The sequence below is a fragment of the Harpia harpyja genome, chromosome 13 (assembly GCF_026419915.1).
Source record: "Harpia harpyja isolate bHarHar1 chromosome 13, bHarHar1 primary haplotype, whole genome shotgun sequence".
NCBI classification, from domain to species: Eukaryota; Metazoa; Chordata; class Aves; order Accipitriformes; family Accipitridae; genus Harpia; species Harpia harpyja.
In genome coordinates, this window is record NC_068952.1 from 10,370,198 (window position 1) to 10,389,767 (window position 19,570).

Consider the following 19,570-nt stretch of genomic DNA (forward strand, 5'->3'; position numbering starts at 1 on the left):
GAGGGGGAATCTATTTACACAAATTACAGTCTTTGTTCCCATCAACCTTCATAATTGGATGAACAAAATGAAGGCTGGGCTGGCAGGTACAACTATCCCAGATAGTATCTTTTGAGCTGTAAACAAATTATTAAGTGATTTGTGGAACCAGGGGAAAACCTTGTTGGGAAGATTCAAGGAGGGGGTAGGGGATAAGTGTTTTTGAGAATGCCTACCGTTGGGAAGACTTACTGCATTGTAGAAGGAGAAAAGAGAGTTTTATCTTGGGATGAAAGTCATCCCTTCCATGAACGTTTTGGCACTATTCAGAGTAGGTTCCTGTACAAACAATTTGTACATTCAATTATTATGTTTTGGAGGTATTTTTAAAGATTAAATGTATTATAAAGACACTGCCTCTGCAATCTAGCGTTCAAATGTAGGTGTTTCTCCCATTTATTTTCCTCCTTTAGAATTCTTTAATCTTTCTTCTGTCTGTTTTGTATTTTTTTCTCCCAAATTGTTCCAGCTCAGTGGTTGAAATATGCCATTTTGAGCTACTTATTCCAAACCCATGTTAGATTGTCACGTTAGCATCGTTAATTTTCAAAAAATTAGGATATTCCTGTGTAAACTTGGTTATGCTACTGAGCTGCATGTGCTAAGAGAGAAAAATGAGCTGAATGGGAATCCTGGGTGAAGCAAAGACTGCATAATTGGTTTTATGCCAGACCTTCTGCCTTTCACATAGGCAGGAAAGGGCCAGGGATATGTCAGAGGTGGAAATCAGGGCAACGCACTACTCCTGCAGAATTGCAAAGTGACCGCCAACTGCAGCCACCAGCCTGAGAAATGGCCGGTGCTCAAGGTTGCTTTAAGATAGAAATGTCTGGTTCTCCTGGCTTTATAAGCCACTGACTGAAATCTTCCTACACCTAAGAGCCTCAGGATTCCTACTGCATGTTATGGGAGGAAATATGTTAATAGTTCACAAGCAGTCTCTCCCCAGAGCTCTTACTATGGGACAGGGCTGAGCTGGGTATAAGGTTTCAGGGTACTCTGGAGTCAGCCTTAGTAGTCAGTCCAACACTTCCTTTCTAGAGCACTTTGGGATCTGGATTAACTGGCAGTCCCCGTGCCCGAAAGCCCTGCTGTCAGCTGCTTGATGCAGCAGCAGGGTTCTTGCATCCATATAGCTGAGAGCCATGTGCTGCTCAAGAGCCATTGGCCAGCTTTCCTCTAAGGCTATGCCATTTTACGCTAGACATGCCTTGCTGCTACAATTACACAGTTCACCCTTTTAGTAGCAAAACACAGTTTAGATTGAATATTTTGTAGAGCCTTTTTTATTTAGTGTTTTTAAGTTCACCTATAAGTAAGGTTTTTGCATTGTTAAGGATGAGGTGAGGAATTTTTTCCCCTTTCCCTTACACTGCCCTAGCATCGCAAGCAAAACTTTAAAATAATCAGTGGATTTTGAATAAGCTGGCTGTCATCTGAATCCTCAGGCAACACAGAGGACAAAAAAAAGTGACTCGGAGCCATTGTTACAGCACGTGGGCAAGCATTGTTGCTTTTTTGTTTGTTTGTTTTGAATTTGAGTGTCTTTCTATGAGGCACCACAAGTGGTAAAGATGCAAAAATGGTCACACTGGAAACAAAAGAATATAGTCTTGTACTTCTCAGTAATATATGTCCAATCACCCACTTTTTTATTTAATCTGTGATAATATTGTAATCAATCATGATTTTCGGTGTTGCAGAAAGTCTCATACTTTGAGAGAAAGGGAGAGGGAGAAGAAAGGAAAAAAATATCAGTGAAATTTGCAGCAGAGGAGAAATTTCCTTATTACCATCTTTCAGAATTAGTCAGTCATGTATTCTGTAATCACTCATGTTTTAAGCAATAATGTAAAAATCAACACAAAGGCAGGATACAGCAAAGTGGTCTTTAATTCATAAGGAATTAAAATTCTGAAAAGATGACATAGGATCAATCGATAACTGCCTGAAAATATCACAATATATGGAGGCTAGATGACATCATGCTATGTGAAATAAATTAAGGAAAGTATTTTCAGTGCTGTTCTTATCTCTTTCTATTTAGATTAATAAAATCAGTTGAATTTTAAATCTTTACCTGTCTCTCTTGTATTAGGAACAAAAAGTTGACAGCATCTGCCCTAAAGAATTTACAGTCCAAGTGTAAGACAGGATCAGCTACACGTACATAGAAGGCAGCAAAGGGAAATTTTATGGAAGTTATTTTTTTAATCCTTGTGCTTTGGCAGTTTAATTTATTCCTTGTTTAGTGTTGCAATTTAACTTACATTGGGCAAACAGAATTATGACAGTATTTAATAAATGTGCTATATCAATTTCCTGTCATTATAGTTTTCTATACTCTTCACTTTCTCGTTTGCCTCAAGTCAAATCTTTGTGTAAATTGTGCCCTTTATTTAAACCCCTACAGCTTGAGTTATATGGCTATTCATACCATTGAAATGTCTTTATTCATGCTTATTTCTGGATCAGCTTTTCTACTGATTGCACCGACGGATGGAGTTCAGAATTTAGAGATATACTTATTTTCCTCCAAGTATTGGTTAGAGTCATGAGAAAATCATGAACTCCTTACTGTACATGGAAAAGCACTGAAATGCCAACAGATATCGCTGCTGGTGCTGCTTTGTGTATCAGTTGGCTTACTACTTTTTTATTTGCAACCAGACACACAGTGAAAATCTCAGCTCAAATCAGCTGAGGAGCTGCTAGCCCACCTGGGTAGGAGGAAGACATTACCTCTCTGTTCCTCTACTGCCAGCATTATTATATACCATCCTGGTTGCCCAGGTAGGTGACTGCACACAGGACTTAGCATAATATCTGGCTATATCTATCCCCCTGTGTATTTGTCATGTTAGCTGTATTACTGGATGTAGTACAGGAGTGTTTTTCCATGTCCACTGCATACTACTGTATTGCTTTTCTAAAAACCAGAGGAGGGGGAGGGTTTGAGTTGTATTTATTACTCGGGAAGTATTTCATAGTGTGTGATTATCCAGCTGATAGATAAATGCTATTTCATTACCATGCTAGTTTTGTTTTATGGTTCTGTATGTGCTTAAGTCTTACAGTGAGTGCAGAGGTTTGATTCTTGGGAATAAGCCAGATTACAAATTGATGATGAAACCTCCACAGCTGGTTTACCACACGGGGTCATGTTTTCTGTGGCACATTCTTTACAGAAGCTGGGCAGAGCAGAGAAGGTTGGTGAATTTAGTGAATATGGCCTTAATGTATGATAAATAAGGTGAAATCCTCTGTTTGATTATTGGGCCATATATTTACAGTGCCACACCATGAAAGGAAAAGGAAATGGTAACAGCAGCTGATGCTGAACACCTCCCTCCACAGTTCTGTTTTCAAAAACAGTCCAGGGATTGGGACTGCTGTATGCGTGATTCTTCCTTCTGTGCATTTGGAAACGTTAGTGAGAGTAAGCAGGGGTCATACATATGCTAAAGTAATTTCTAAGAGAAAATTGCTAGATTTCTTAGCTTCCCATGCAGCACTTGCCTCTCTTTTCTGCATATTGTAGATTGTGCATAGTAGTTTATTTTTACAGTAACAGAGCCAGCATGTTAGCTTTGTCCTGTTGACTTTCATGCCTTCTAATCACATGGTCATTTAAAGACATCAGGGCCAAGGGCATCTTTCAGGATTACAGCTAACCCTACACATCCAGTGCAGGAGAGGTTGGACTGAACTTTTCTGTTTCCATTCTGTCCTGATCTGTAAGGGCGATGCTTTCACTGAAACTGAACTTGTGGTGTTGAAGACGCCAGACTGTTGTGGTAGCTGTGGATCATATTCTAAGTAAAATATTCTGTGTAAGTGCTACAAAGTGTTTGGATACGTTTTCAGTGAACGTTTCATGCCAAACCCCATAAAGTGCTTAATTTACAGAGTGTGCAGGTCCTCGGTACAGAGGTACATGGATAACAGAACAAAATGTAATCGAATATTATTAACTCTTTCAAAGCAGGACCTGCTGCACTTTTAAGGTGTAGTTCCATTAAGTGGCAAATATCTTAGAAGGCAATGAGTGAACCTTTAAGGTTACCTACACTGATGGAGGTTGAGGAAATAATTGTTCACTGTCAGCAGGTATGTCATGGTATATCTAACACACTCCCCTGTAATATGAGAAAAGTGAGTTTGCTAACTTGCACCTGGTCATTCCATTGAAATCCTTTTGTTAACTTAGTTCCTGCCAATAAAACCAGTTTTAGGCTTCCTCTGGAAAAGGTCATTATGTCAATAATAGTCAGGGGAAATACTGCCACAAATACTACTAGATGAAAATATTACATATTCCTTTCAGTTAAGTCTTGATTTGGCAGTTTTGTTGCAGTTTATTGGTCTACCTTAAAACTCTGCATTAACTTGGATCTGTTGTTAGCTTTTTTGCAGTTCTACCATGAGTAGCATTTGTTGCTGAGTTTGTAACTTGAAACTATGCTTTTTGCTGAGTGTTTGCTCTGTGGTGTTGTATTTCTGTCTAAAAGGTTTTTTTCTTCCCCTCCTTGTTACATTTCCATTTTTGTCCTGTAGTATTCCTCAAGACACTCATTATCTTATTTTAGTGATTCTTCTGTTCCGTATGTACACCGTCTAATCAATAATCATCTTCACTTGCTGCAGGATTTCCACCTTATTGTGCTTCCAGCTTCTGTGATGCTGTGTGATGGGATTCTGCCTTGGCTAGTGCACTGTTGTCTAAATTTGCTGTGTTTCAGATCATTACACTGACTTTAATTTTGATGTATTTGCATTTTACTCAGTTCTAGTCTTACTCTTTTCCCTTGATCAGTTAAATTACTCTCTGTGCAGTGTTACATTTGTACTACTGCTGGAAATACTAACTAAAGGCTTATAATTGAAGTGCTATTTACAACTACTGACCTCCAGCTCATTTCTGATTTCACTGTAATGTTGACCTTTTATAGATTGCACTGTTGTAAATCTTTGAAGTGATTCTTCTTGTCATCATATTTCTAGTAATTATGATTTGCATTGCATTAGCACCTAGAAGCCTCTCCCACCTTACCCTTGTTGCATAAGATGACCTTTTTTATGCACTAATTCACATACGGGTAACAGAATACAGTTCTTTCTCTAAAGAATTTATCCTGAAATGAAGACGAATGCTTGCCTCTATTTCCATACTTTAAATATCATAGTTTGAATTCATGAAATTGCTCATAAAGGATTCTTAGTCCTAGAAACGACTTTCTTCCTTTTCTAACAAAATCAGAGTCTGTTGAACTTTTTTTCTAGCCTATGTAAAGATAAATAAAAATAAAGATTACAGGTATTATTGAGAGAGGCCATATTTGAGTAAAATTTTTCTCAAATTTTGTTCAAGTTGGACAATAACATCAAAGAAAGCATTAGCAGAATATTGGGCTGATGTTTCCTCTTTGTTCATATGTCACTTCAATATTAAGAGCAACACAGAAACAAACTTGCAGCTGGTCCTTACCCCAAGCTGGACTTGACTCCTGGAGTTTCAAGATTACAGTTACTATTTCTGCTCTGATAGCTATACTTGGAAAAAATAGTGCTGGTTGGATTTATGCTTGTTGTATACTGTCCCAATGTACACAAGTGGAAGACAGTTATGAATTCTGTTCCTAGACTTGCTTACTAAATGAATTTGAGTCAGGACACTAGTTTCTTTAATGATTATATTGCTTTAAACGTCTGTGTAAACAACTGGATGTTGACTCCAAAGGCAGAGGAATGCTAAGAGATAATGGTGTCATCTGCGTATCAGGTTTCACCCTGATCTCTCATATGTGTTTTTCTGAGGCCTTCATTTATTTGTTTAGATAAATCTAGGCAGTCAGACTCCAGTTCCTTTTGGGTCTTGCTATACTGTCAGATACTTCTTTTGTCAATATTTTGCAAATTGTCCTAATTATGTTTCTCTTCTCACTAAGAAGTTGTAAAGTACCTGTGAAAAGGTACATCTTTGCTTTGAACTACTTCCCTTTTACTTCCCTTGAATCCTGTCTTGTTTGTGTGTTGGAAACCTTCTCTGCTCCCTGTCTGCCTTTCCTAGACAATCTCATATGCTTGTATTATGTCCTCTTCCTTGTACACTAAGTGCAGCAATCCAGTCTTTTTCACTTTATCTTCATATGAGAGTATTCTCATGCCATGATCAATCTTGCTCTAAGCAGTTGTTTTTTTTTTTTAAGAACTGCTTTGTATAAATACAAAATCTTTGATGTATAAAGTATGGTTTATTTATTTTTTCCATGGTACAAAGAACTGATTGGACAGGTCTGGAATGGCCCAGTTAATTCTAAACTGCAGCTATTGGTGTGCAGAGTAATATTGATACAGACTGAGAATCTGCTCTTTAGGGAAGTCTCATGATATTCTGCATAATACGTAGTGTTTGGAGAAGGCTAATACCCTTTTTGGGATATATTAGTGCTTCTCAAATGGCAGTAAAAACCTAGTGTCTAGGTAATTTTTCTGAATCCATGTGTGCATTTTGCTGATTTTGTGTGTATTTTAAGGCTATGGAGAACAAAACAGTAGTGAATTTTTCAAACCTTACAGAGCCTTACACAAGTGATATTGGCCACCATTCTTCAGGAAGGAATATGGAGGCAGGGGGTTTAAATGATGGCACTTGGGTGACATACCTCAGTCATTGGCTGACTACAGACTCAAGGTCTCCTAATTTTGAATCTCTTGATTTAACCACTAGGTATTACACTATTCCTGAAAAAGCATCACTCTGTAAGTGAGGGGATAAAGTGCTACTAATACATCAAATCTTATCAAATGACTGTAAACTTATCTTAGCTTTCTTTTCACCAAGGTTTGCTGTAAATCTTTCTTACTAGGGAAGTAGCAGGACTTGTGTCCTTGCTAAAAGGAGAAGATTGATTTACTATGTTCACATGGAACCAGCAGCTTCCTATGAGTATGCAATAATGAATTGGAATATCCTATAGCTTTTACCCCTGTGCAACACTTTGGGAGACCTTAAAGTCTGGAATATGTTACAGAAGTCCATTTGATAGAAACTTATAAATGTGTGTCTTCTGCATAGAGTAACAGCATAACAAATCTTTTAGTATGTGCGATATTCTTATTCTTCAAATACTCTAATTGATTGTTCATTGGGCTCAGTCAGCCAAAAGTGGAGAGAAACTTTGTACAGACATCATTAGTTTTTCTCCATTTAAAGATTAATCATGAAGAGCTCTGGCTCTTTAATTCTGTAATTTGTATATTTAATGGGCTGCTGCAGAATCTATGACAGTAATTAGCATAGCCTGAAAACTCATTAATACGCAACAACATGATTAATGCAGCATTAATGCAAACATGACTGAAGTTATTTGGGTTATGTAGTAAGAAGATTAAAGCTAAAATGTCCTGTTTGTTTTACCAGGAGTGGGTATAATGGGGTAGCAAGCAAAATAAGAAAAAACAGGTATCAAATTAGTCATTTTAGTGTAAAAGAAATACTCAGTTCTCATCAAGAGGATTTGGGATTTTGCCTGATAGTTGCTTTCCACAAGAGGTGTTACGTATTTCCCCCTTTCAATCACTCACTGTATTCTGTGTTTATGCTTGTTCAACCTTGTAGTTTGACTTAGCTTTTTGGCAGTTTGAGATATTAAGAGTATATAAAAAGTATTTGAATTGTGTCATTCTGAATAAAGTTAGACTTTTTCAAAATATGGGGGGTTTGCACAGTCTAATTTTAAAAGCAATGGATTTTTAGCTTCTCCTGGTTTTACTATCATCACAAAAGAAAAGGGGCTGCTGACCTGCAATTGGACACTCCACTTACAGTTTGGAAAAAGTTTGGGAAAATTTTTTTGTGTGTTTGCCTGTACAAGTATATATGTGTGTGTCCATATGAGTATGGACATATATATATATGACTTTTAAGTATGTATTTTAAATTTCTACTAAAAACTAAAGCAACTTAAAAATGAACAGCATTTACTTCATCAATGGAACTACTAACTCTGTGTCATGTTTGTGGTGATGCACTTTGAAAATATTTTCAAACACATTAAGGTAACAGTAAAAGATGGAGCCTGTTCCTGTACCAAAGACAAGAAAAGATGTTGGACAGATTTGGGAAGAATACTTTCCAGCTTCTTCTCTCAACAAAATCCATAAAGCTATAGGCCATCACAAAGTATGAAGAACTTCTTGTATTCAGCAGAGGATCTTCATGAGTATGTCCAGGAAAGCGTCCTCTGAGTTCCTTCTTTTCCTCTAATTCCACTGTCCATTATGTGAAACGGCTTTAAATACCGATCCATTTTTGTGAAGTCTCCTTATTTTTTTGAAAGGTGCATTTTCTAAAAAAAAAATTTTTAAATGTGTTTTTGCTGTTGTAATGACATGTAGCATGCAGAATCACTCTCACAGTGAGAATAATGACTAAATATTAATGCAGTGGAAGTGTATGGTAACTGAGAGCTTTACTCCCCATTTATCCCCTCCCCAGTTAAAAACAAATTTGGTTTTATGATTTCTGTGGGAAGATGTACTTTGATTATGCAAAAGCATTTGTACACAGTCTTAATGTTAAGTAAATGCTTAACGTTTGTCATCTTGAAGGGACTGCTGAGAGCCTAATGCTGTAGTCAAAATTTTACATACAATTTCTGTTCATTTTAGTTGGCGTTATGCACAAATAAGGGCTTTAGTAAGCATAAAGAGATCGCTTTCTTTGCCAACAATTTTCTGTTCATTTGATTGGAATGTACATTACATAATTATTTACATCATTTCATATAATGATATAAGTAGAATAGAAATGCAAATTGTGTTTGTACAATTGTACGGTTCTGGGAGAAATTGCACTGAAAATGGATGTGCTTCACAGATTATGCAAAATTCATTGCTAATAATGCTTTGTGATTTTCCAGATATTAGGCAGGTTTGGTTTTCTTATGTTTTCCAATCATAATGTACACTGGTTTCCTCTTATAATTTCCTAAGTCCACAAAGAAAATGTCCATAATATGCTAGGGTATCCAATTATTATTCTTTTTAATCTTACGGATATGGGTTGGGATCTGATGTATTTATGAAATCTAAACTAACACTATTCTTGCTGACCACATCCAGGTTGGAAATACATTTATGTGGCTGTTCTTGACACTTTGGGACAGATTTGTTCATGTGGTAATATATAGGTTTTGGTGAAGGGGCATGGGACTTTTGGGACTTGTAGCAAATTCTATGTATTTAATGAGTCTAATAACTTATACTTGTTGGCTATTTTGAGCTGCACTCTGAACATCCGGTTGTAGAGAAAGGTACTTTACAGGTGTTTTAGCTGAGTGATGGGACAAAGAGATTAGTTTTAAGTAGGCCACTTTGCTGAAATCTCTCAGCTGTTATTGTGAAAGACGTCTTCAATTACCTTGCCCCTCTGCCTACATTCTCCCCTCAGCTCCTCTTTCCAAAACTTCAAAAAGTCAAAACACAATTTTTTGAGTACTGTGAATGTTTTTGTATTTTGAAATGCTGATTTAAAAAAATAACAAGAAAGTCCAAAACTAAATTAAATTCATTTAAATTGGAAAGATGTTTCACAGGAAGCAAAACCCTTTAGTCTGGGTGAATAGTTTCTTGGTCAAACAAAAACTATTTTAAACTTTTTATTTTGCAAGAAAAAATGTTTAGCATTATTCAGAAGTGATTGCTATTACTGTAATAATTATAAATTGTTAGTATATGTTATGCTAATATGGGAGCTGCTCTAATTTATTAATATTTTCCCCCGACTACCAGGTGCCTTTTCTAAACTCAAAATAACCCCGTGTGCTCTGTAAACTTGCTTTAAGCAAAAACTGCAGCCAGCCTCTCAAGAGCACATTCTTGCCTGTTAAATACTTTCGTGCAGATCTTGCAAGCCATATTGAATTGCGCCAGAAGAATCTGAATCCAGACGTGAATGTGAGGCTGAATCTGAAATGTTGCTGAAGTTCTTAGACTTGCTAAACTTACATGAGGGAGGCAAGAGGTGCTATAAAAATCGCTCATTATGCCTTTTCTGTATTAGATAAAAAACTGGGTTCTGACTCATCTGACATTGTAGTAAGAGCACATCTTTTTACTTTTAATATCAGCCTGTTACTAAAAGGAACTCTCAAAACTGTGTGCACTCGCAGGGTAGCATGCTGATATTGCTTCTCAGCTGAATGCCTTTAAAATGCCCGCATTCATCACTCACATCCTCATTCCTCTACTAACCTCGATGTGCCATCTTTGAAACTAGGATAAAAACCTGATCACAATCCGCTACTGCGTAAGTTGAAACTATGTAGATCCTGACGAAGGTTAGTCTGCTCTAACACACTTTGCGACACCTTAAAACATTAAATATTAGTATTAAACATTAATGTTAGTAATTTTTTTTACTTGTCCTTTTATTACTGTGTATTCTTCTTTTTGTCTTTTATGTTCACTGTATACAATGCTTGTATTATGTTTTGTACAATGCCATTATAATTAAAGAAATTCAATTACAGAAATTGAAGAAATTATTTATAATTAAAGGAATTCTGACAGCTTCTCCAATTGCAGCTATAATTTGAAATGGAATTAAAGATTTTATTTGAATGATGTACTTAATGTTTAATTTGTAGTAAAATTTCCTTTGTTTTTTACCCCAGAAATTATAACTCCTTGTGGACCAATCATTTTTGTCATGTAAACAGGCCTGTTAGGTGAATTCTTCAGTTGCAATTCAAGATTCAGTTGATTAAAAGTACATTCCTACTATGCCCCACAGATGGTCATGTTTTCCATCCAAGATTTAGTAGCCTCAGTAGTGTGGCTGAGATGCAGGTTCAGTATATGAGAAATTACAGAAGTAATTGTAATGTCACTATTTTATTTATGTTTCTATTTATCTGTTATATTAAACATTGAAGTTAAGGTTTTAGACATGCATATTGGAACAGTAGACACAAGTGTTTGAGAAACCTTCCTGCAAAATCTCCTCTATCCCCCTCTCCCGCCCCAAAAAGGAAAGGTTTTCTGGTGATCCCATGTGGTTTTCAAGTTCTTTGAAACTTTTCAGATTTTCAAAGGAAAGCTTTCTGTGTTCAGGTTAAGTAAGATCCATTTTCAGTGCTCAGTGTCAATAAGGCAGAAAAATGACATACACTTAGCTGTTACAAGTCTGAATGGGACTTCTGGCTATGTTTTGTTTTGACCATGAAGTCCAACCTGGACTTGAGAAATCTTTTCAGATTTTTTTTTTTTTTTTAATTAGTATGTTCCTGTGTAAAATATTAATTTCACAAGTTCTTATCTTCCAGTGATAATATTATCTATGGGGCAGAAGTTTGCATAATATTTGGTTTCTCCATTGCACTCAGTTCTAGAAATACAAGAAAATATTGATGTATGAAAGTACTTATTTAGAGCTAGCTTATATGAACTTCCTTATCTCATGAGAAACTCCAAAGATACCCGAACTTAAAGGGACAGAGTCATTTTCTGAATTATGTAATAGGTAGCAAATGAATTTAGAATTTGCTGTATGGGCTATGACTGAAAATGATGGTTCTAACTCATCAATACTTTATATGAAGCTATGGTAGCTCTACAGGCAGGAGTTAAGGTTTGTAAGCCTCTTCAATATCCAAAGAGGAAAGAAAGCTCCTGCATAACATTTGAAGACTTTTAGAATTACTGCAATATTACGGTTATGAACAATTTAATTTATATTTTCTAACACAACATTATAAAATAATGGTGGTTTTGCAGAAACTCAATTATTTTGTTTGTATTTGTCCTTCTGAATTAGGTGTGAGGAGGGATCCTCTGGTCTTCAGAAATGCCTTTTGGCAGCTCAATAAAAATACTGGCAGTTTGTTAAATTAACTGTGCTCTCCAATGCTGGGATTAGAGGCCATCAGTCTCAGCCTCTCCAGCAGATACTGCTGCTGGAAGTACCTGGAACCTCAAAGTACAGCAATAGTGGTTATTTCTGAGTCAGGCAAAGCTATGCTTTTCCTTAAGTATGGACACTGTTGAGTTTTTTGTTTGCTGGGTGTTACTTTATGTAGCTGCTTTTTGCAGGTATTTTAATAGCATGACTGATTTTCATTGCCTAGAGAATATGTTTCGTATCTGTGAGTGTATCATGTGATTTGCATGAAAACATTTATGTGATTAGGAGATGGTGTCAAAGGGTATTTCTTATGGGTATAGGTAATTAACAAGCATGATCTAGTGTGAATGTGTATCAGAATTATAATTTTTTAAAATTTTTAAAGATATAGATGCTGTCTACAAGGAAGACTTTTCTCACTGTTTTCTGCCTGACATAAGATAGGGAAAACGTGTGTGAAAAGACTGAATAGTTTGATGAAGTTGGGTAAAACTCAATAAATTATCCTGTTCTGTAAAAAAAATTTTATGTAGAAATGTCATGGAAGTGCATAGTATGGGTAGATGTTGCTATCGCTGCCTTTTCATTTCCCTTTGCAAAAAAATTAGTACAGTAAAGGCATGGCTCCACCACAGACCCAGCCTGCGATATCTGGATCTGCATGTTAGAAAAGTTGGGCTAAATTGGGTGTATGGTTTTGTAATTTTCTTATTTGTTTCTGTAGCTTAAAAGAAAGGCATTATAATCTTAAAAGATTGGTGGTGGTTACCCAAAACTTGTTTATTCATAATTATACTTCTCGAAACTGGATACATAATGTATGAATTGTTTACTTAATGTGTCCTTAGATAGTTACTGAGTAAGTTTATACCGTGGACAACAATATTCCAATATTTACAAGAAATTTAATTAGCTTGTTGTTTTGATACGTAATGTAAAAAACCTAAGTTTTTTTTCTTGTATGTCATTTGAATGACGTTTCATGTGCTGAGACAATATTTTATCAGAAGCCAAATGGAGGACTATTGATAATGATCTGGAAAGTTCTTAATTAAGCTTAGTTCATCAGTTATTCCTGGGATATTTCCAATTTTTGTTAAAACTTATTCTTTCTCAGGTGTTCTTTGTGCACTTAGATATATGTATTTATAAAAGAATATCTAAAAATATACATATAAATATATGTGTGTGTATATCTCTGTATCTTTTAGAACCAACTCCCCACTATTCTTCATAGAAATCCTTCCATGCAGGAGCCTCATTCCTACTTTACCAATAGAAATGTTAAGGGACAAATGAAAATCCACATATAAACCATCAACTATTAGAATAGTATGCTAATATCTGAATTACATTTTTTTTTAAGAAGTTACTGAACAGCATAAGTCATAATTGCATATCTTATTTACAGATGAGTAAGGGCTCTGAAATCACAGATATTTCTTTCAAAGGCTGATTCAGTCTGGATTAGTAAAATTTCTCCTGAAATGACTGGCAGGGGTTTTAGGTGAACAAAACTTCCATGTTTTTGGTTTGCCATTTTACTGCTGGTTTTAAAACAACTTCTTGTTTGTAAATACACTGTTAGAATGCATAAGAACCATTTTTGACATTAACCATCTGCTTGCTTTTCCTAACCAGGTATTAAGGTGAAATTTAGAACCCAGGAACCTGATGGTTTGATTTTTTTCTCTGCATCACCTGGGAATCAAGAGGAATACATTGCACTTCAACTGAGGAGTGGGCGTCCTTACTTTCTTTTTGATCCACAGGTACAACAAAAGACAGGATCCTATAAAAATAGCTTATATTGTTTCTTTCAGTACTTCTTTACATACTTATCTTTTTTATTATTTTTTTATTATTATTATTGATACAAGTTAACTGACTTCAGAAGCGTTAGGTAACTGGAGATTTGGGGGAGAGAAACATTGAAACACTAAAGCTTTGCTCATTTTTTGTTACATATGCCACAATTCACGACTTTACTTTTGCACTTTTATGAGTTGAGGTTTTTTGTCAGTACCACCAAATACCACTACAGCTTAAAGTATCAAGATTTCAAAAGTGGGCAGAACTAGTTTTTAAATTAGCAAATAAAGGTTATATATATTTTTAGTCAATTATTTTTAAGCCTCCCATCTTGAGACTTTGTCTTTTCCTACTGAAATCAGTGTGTTGCCGTTAATGTGATGAAAGTAGTCTCTCACTTCTAGTAATAATGAACATAGCACAGACGTAAATAATGAGGGAAATATTATCAAATAAATTCCACAAAATTAAAAATAAGGCCACATTCCTTGCATTTCTGTTTGGGTATTTTCTGTTTTCTCTCCACCCCAAAACTGGATCTCCTCATGGAATAAAAAAGCATTACAGACTCACTTATATTTCATAAATATGCAAGAAACTGTAAGTAATTATCGGATTTTCTAATGATATTGGCAGAATGTGGTATCATATGTATCCATATATGTGCATCCTTTTTGTAAGGTTACTGCTGCCTCCGTGTTGCTGGAATGCCTGGTTGCTATATCAGCTATACCTTCCGTCACACCTCAGTGTCTAATTGTGTGATTGGTGTTGTGTCGACTGCTCTGGAGGGTTGAAGAGAAATGCTTAATGGTATAAAACGGTGGGGATTTAGAGATTTGATGATCCACTGTTAATCTTTGCTTCCTGAGCTCTGCCATGGTCCAGGCACTGGTGCTCCATGAACATGCAGAGGTGTTGTGCAGCAATGAAGCTCCTCTTCAGCTTTGGAGGATCTGTAGAGGAGGCATAGTGCTGCAGGGGGTAGTGTATATGCGATCCCTGTGCTAGAAAACATTAAATCTACTTCTGACCCCAAGATATAAATTTCTATTATTTCCACTGCATTTACACACAGACTTCATCTTCTTTTCCTTGTTGCAAACTGAGTCAGTGTGTACTTCGATTTTTGGGGCACCATGCTTAACATCATTGTTAATGTTGCCCTCATCCACATTTTAATACGTACTAGTTCTGTTTTAGCTCTCTTACACTTACACTTTCACTTAATTGAAAAGGAATTTTTATTTCCTTTGCAAGATCTTTCTAGGTGTAATAGTCTGATTTTTTTGTTGTTGTTTGTTTTAATGGGAGTGGATATCTTTCAATGAGCATTTTAGTGCTTCAAATAGTATTCCTAGACCTCCTTGCAGATTTGCTCCTTCTGAACTAGCTTTATGTCAGCTGGGTTGGACTCATTCCCTGGAAGATGTATTTGTTTGGATTCACAGTATTTGGGGATGGGGGGGAGAGGGACAGGTGGGACAGTGGCTGGTTTGAGGCTTTTTTCTTCTTTTTTCCCTGTCTTTTAACTGTAAAAAATGCAGGTCTCATCCATATTCAGTCCCCTGAGCTTCTCAGTTCAGCTACTATTTTCAATAGTTACTATATTGAATTTTAACAAATTACTTGTTTATCTTTCTGTTTCATTTGAATCGGACAACTCTGTCCCATGCTGATTTTTAGGATCATAACTTCCATATTGTTCCCTCTTATAAAGTCTAAAATAGCCTATATTGCTGGTTCAGTGACTGTTATAGAAGAAAACCCCCTGTCATTCAAGGCATTCAGGAATAGTGTAGGTCTTAACATTTGATTTACTATCTTGAAAGCTAATGCTTTCTAATTTCTCATTAATAACGTGGAAGAGATTCCTGTGCATTCTCAGATTCAGAAGCAGGGTACTGTGGCTTACATCAATATGTTTCTTGTAGTATCCTTTTCAAAAACTTCTGCCTGTGAAAATTCAGTTATCAAAATTTTTCACTCTTCTTTATCCTTAATTTGCTGTGCTACCTTACTATCTTTACCTTTGTTTCTATGTTTTCTACGTAGTTTCAGTCTTTTTTCTTTTTGCCATTATTTGCCATTCCTATCCTATAACATCAGCTATCATGTTCTGTAGCAGCAATTCTTATTCCTTCATTTGCGTATAACAGTTTGCATTAGTGTGCAAATGCTTTAATTACTACTTATTAACATCATGTGATTTCCTAACCAGTTTGTATGCATTATTTTCTCTAATTACGGTCATGGTATATATGATAAGCATTTATGGCCCTGCCTTTGTGCTCTTCTCTTAAAAATGGCAAAAATTCTTCTTGGTGACAATTGTGTGTCTGCTGCTGTTTATCTAGAGCAGCATGGTGTAATGTTCTGTGCTCCCTTCCAGCTGTGTCCTGTCGCAGGTTAATTATTTTTACCCTTAGTCCCTTTCAGGATTCTGGTATGTATCTTTGCTCATGATCAGTAGCGCATTCTCTCTTTGTCGTAGCTGCTCTAGGGATACTCCTGCCAAGTCTTCTTAGTGGGGAGTCTTCAGTAGCCTAACTTCTTCCTTCTCTAAGTGTTAATTTCAAATCCTTTTCTTCCTGTCCATTCATACTTCTCTCAACTTTAAGTACACCACTATTCATCTAGCTGTTGTCTGACTATCTCTTTTGTCTCCCTTTTGTATTGTCTAGCTGCTCTTTTTTCCTTCCTTATTGTTTTACTGTCATTCTTTGCAGGTTTCTACTCATGGTCCAGGAAGCGTGAGTTTTTTTGCTAACAGATGTCTTCCTCAGTCTTGTCTGCATAATCAAGTTGTTCCATAGACCTTCCTCCAAACCCAGTGTGTGTGCAAACCTTCACCTGTCTGTGGATTTTCTTCTCATAATGCCTTTTCATCCAACCCTAAATTACACAGTCAACTCTAGCTGAATTTATAGTTATGTCTCAGTGGCTACAGGTCATTTGTTCAATCTTTTTCCCAGGGAAGCACTGAATATTTTATACAAAGTGAAATCACTAGCAGTGGAAATTTAAGGCCAATCTGGAGCACCTTTTTCCTTGGTGATTAGGACAGTCTGAGGATAGAGTATTGGAATTCTTCTCGCAATATGGAGGGAACTGAATCCAGCGTTTGCATTTTAAAAGATGATCCATTTACTAAACTTTACAGCAAAAAAGAGGAACACAAGATACTTTTTTTGCCTGTGGTTCATGCAGAGGCTGAGGGCGAGCTGTTACTCCCTCCCAAAATGAAGACAGAGAACACCTAGCTATGATCCCAACTATACCTTGCTGCTTGGCATTGGCAAAACTTCAGTATTTGTTCATCTTCTCAGTGGTAGGAATTTGGGCATTGAAAGAACTTGACTGGGAGAAGTGTAGTTACATTCAGACTTTGGCACCTAGACAGTATCTTTGAAGACCCATATTTGTGATGTTCCTATGTATTTTCATGAACATAAACATCAGCATGAAGAGCCACAGAGATTCATATTTACTTAGTTATTACTGAGAGCTACTAAAAATTAAGACTTACTGTATGGCTCAGCAAACTAATCCAGATTTGGTTCCCTATGTGTGATTTCCAAAATGCACAACAAGCCATTTCACAACAGGATCCTTGAATGTGATCACCGAGTCACTTGGGTAGTTCTGGATAAAATGTCGTACAGAAGCCTCCAATGCAGTGCGTGCTGAACTCTGAACACCATCTTTTTTTCTCATTTCGCCCCCCCAAAATTAAGCACAGGTTAGCACATGTGGTTGTGTGGTCCCAGATTGAACTGGTTACAAATAAATGTGGTTTCTGATATATAAAACTGTTAATGCTCTAGACTGTTGCCAAACAATATGAAGAACCACTTATTCAGGCACCTGATCTTTAGAATGCAGCATCGTTTGTAACAATTTTAACGCTAACTAAGTACACTTTGATGAGACAGCATTTAATAAAATGCTCATTAATTTCATCATTAGCAAGGGTATGCTAAGAAGTAAGCCAGTTTCTTATGTCACGCCCAATTAGCATCCCATGCTAGTAATCCCATTAGTATTGTTGAATTCACTAATGGAAAAACTAATGGGCATGCTACCAGGGCACATTAATTGGGCATGACACCAGTTCTGGTTTTAATTATTAAACTACGATAATGAAATGTGTGTTTGTAAAATATTAAAATGTTGAAATAGGAGAGAAGACAATAAAAAATAGTATATGAAAAAGTGCACATTAGTATGTATGGATACATAGCTTTGTATTGTTATCATGGGACAGAGGACTGCTGTACAAACTGCCTCAGTACCAAGATGTTGGCTGAATGGAGTAGGAAACATGCTGTAAATATTCCTGGGAAATTATTTTTTCTGTAATCATATAGATATGTACACTTCCTATATATTTTCATACATAAGATACACAGTGACAGTCTCCAATTCAAAATGTACTGTAAAATGTATACTCTGTTCATAAATCTATATGCTGAAAAGCAATTTCTAATAGATGCACATCACTAAAGGCAGAATACTAAACTTTAACAAAAGGGTTTTAGTATTAATCACAATAGGTGGTTGTTTTTATCAACAGGTATTCTTCGTATGCGTAACTTTAAGGTCTTTGAGCCAGAAAGAGTGCTAGAAGATCTGGAAAAAAAAAAAATCTGAACTGTCTGGTTTGCTACTGAAAGTAACAAGCTAGACCCCCAAATTATAAGGAAACATTTTTCTTTTATATATTTTTTGGAAAATGTTTTTTTGAAGCCTGTCTTAGGCCATAAAGTAGCTGCAGAAGCCATGATTCTTTAATATTATGTAGTACCTATGCAAAGAAATGTTTTTCCATTCAGTAGTTGCTTGCTACATAGGACAACTCTATTTTGTCAATTCAATAGAATAACTTCGAGTTCCCACAGTGTTCAAGTACGGTATAAAGTCCTGAGACAATATTATAGGAATTATTGGGAAGTTAGATGATTATTTGGATATAAATCTCAGGAAAATTCTTGAAATACATTAATTTTATTTTTATTGCATCATTATATGAATTTATGTGCTATTTTGTTTAGTTGTTTACAGTCTCGAGATTTGGCTTGGCAACCACATCTGTTATATTCCTCTTACTCAGCAATTCAGAAAAGATTTCTCTGTATTTTGTCATGGATGTCTCTGAATTCATCCCCTCATATCATTATAATTTTTTGTTTTAATAAAACCAGGTAAAAATTCGAGTTAAATTCAAAAACATTTTTACAGGCATCCCTTGTACGGTAAAAACATCCTCAATAACTACCCCCCCCCTCCCCCCGAATCTCTTGGTATGACCTTTTCCTTCATAGATGTATTATACTTCCTCAACTAAAAATTCAAGTCCTTTTGATACCAGGTTAACAGGGACAGAACATGCATCTTCATACTGTCCTATAAATACACCTCTTTTTTGGGTCCCTTCCTGTAGACAGGTGCTGCAGTCAACAATCCTGATATGCAGTTGCTTTCTGTGGATGGCACATTGAATCATGGTCATCAAACTTTACAACCACAGCAATCCATGAAGTAGTTAAATAGACACTTAATTTAAAAAATAAATAAAAAAATAAAAAAATCAGAGTGACATGACCCTCAATAATTTGCGCCTCATCCTTGTCTTTATTAGGAGAACTACACAGGGTTTTCTATTTTTAATAGAAACTGAACTGGATCCTTGATCCCTCATTTATTATTTGAGAAGGTTAATTTAGTGGGGAAATCAGTCCTAAACATCGTTCAGTATTCCAAAAGAAGTTAAACAGAGGACTTGAGGACTTCTGTCTTTATTTTTAGATG

The 19,570-nt window shown here is 36.0% G+C and overlaps 1 protein-coding gene across 5 annotated transcripts in view; it reads left to right on the top strand.

The window, feature by feature from the left end:
* USH2A (usherin) overlaps window positions 1-19,570 on the top strand; it is a 408,741-nt gene that overhangs the window by 130,729 nt on the left and 258,442 nt on the right. For all 5 annotated transcript variants that reach the window (XM_052805222.1, XM_052805224.1, XM_052805225.1 and 2 more), the window contains exon 22: window positions 13,589-13,719. In XM_052805222.1, coding sequence (XP_052661182.1) covers window positions 13,589-13,719 — 131 coding nt within the window. The remainder of the gene's footprint in view (window positions 1-13,588; window positions 13,720-19,570) is intronic.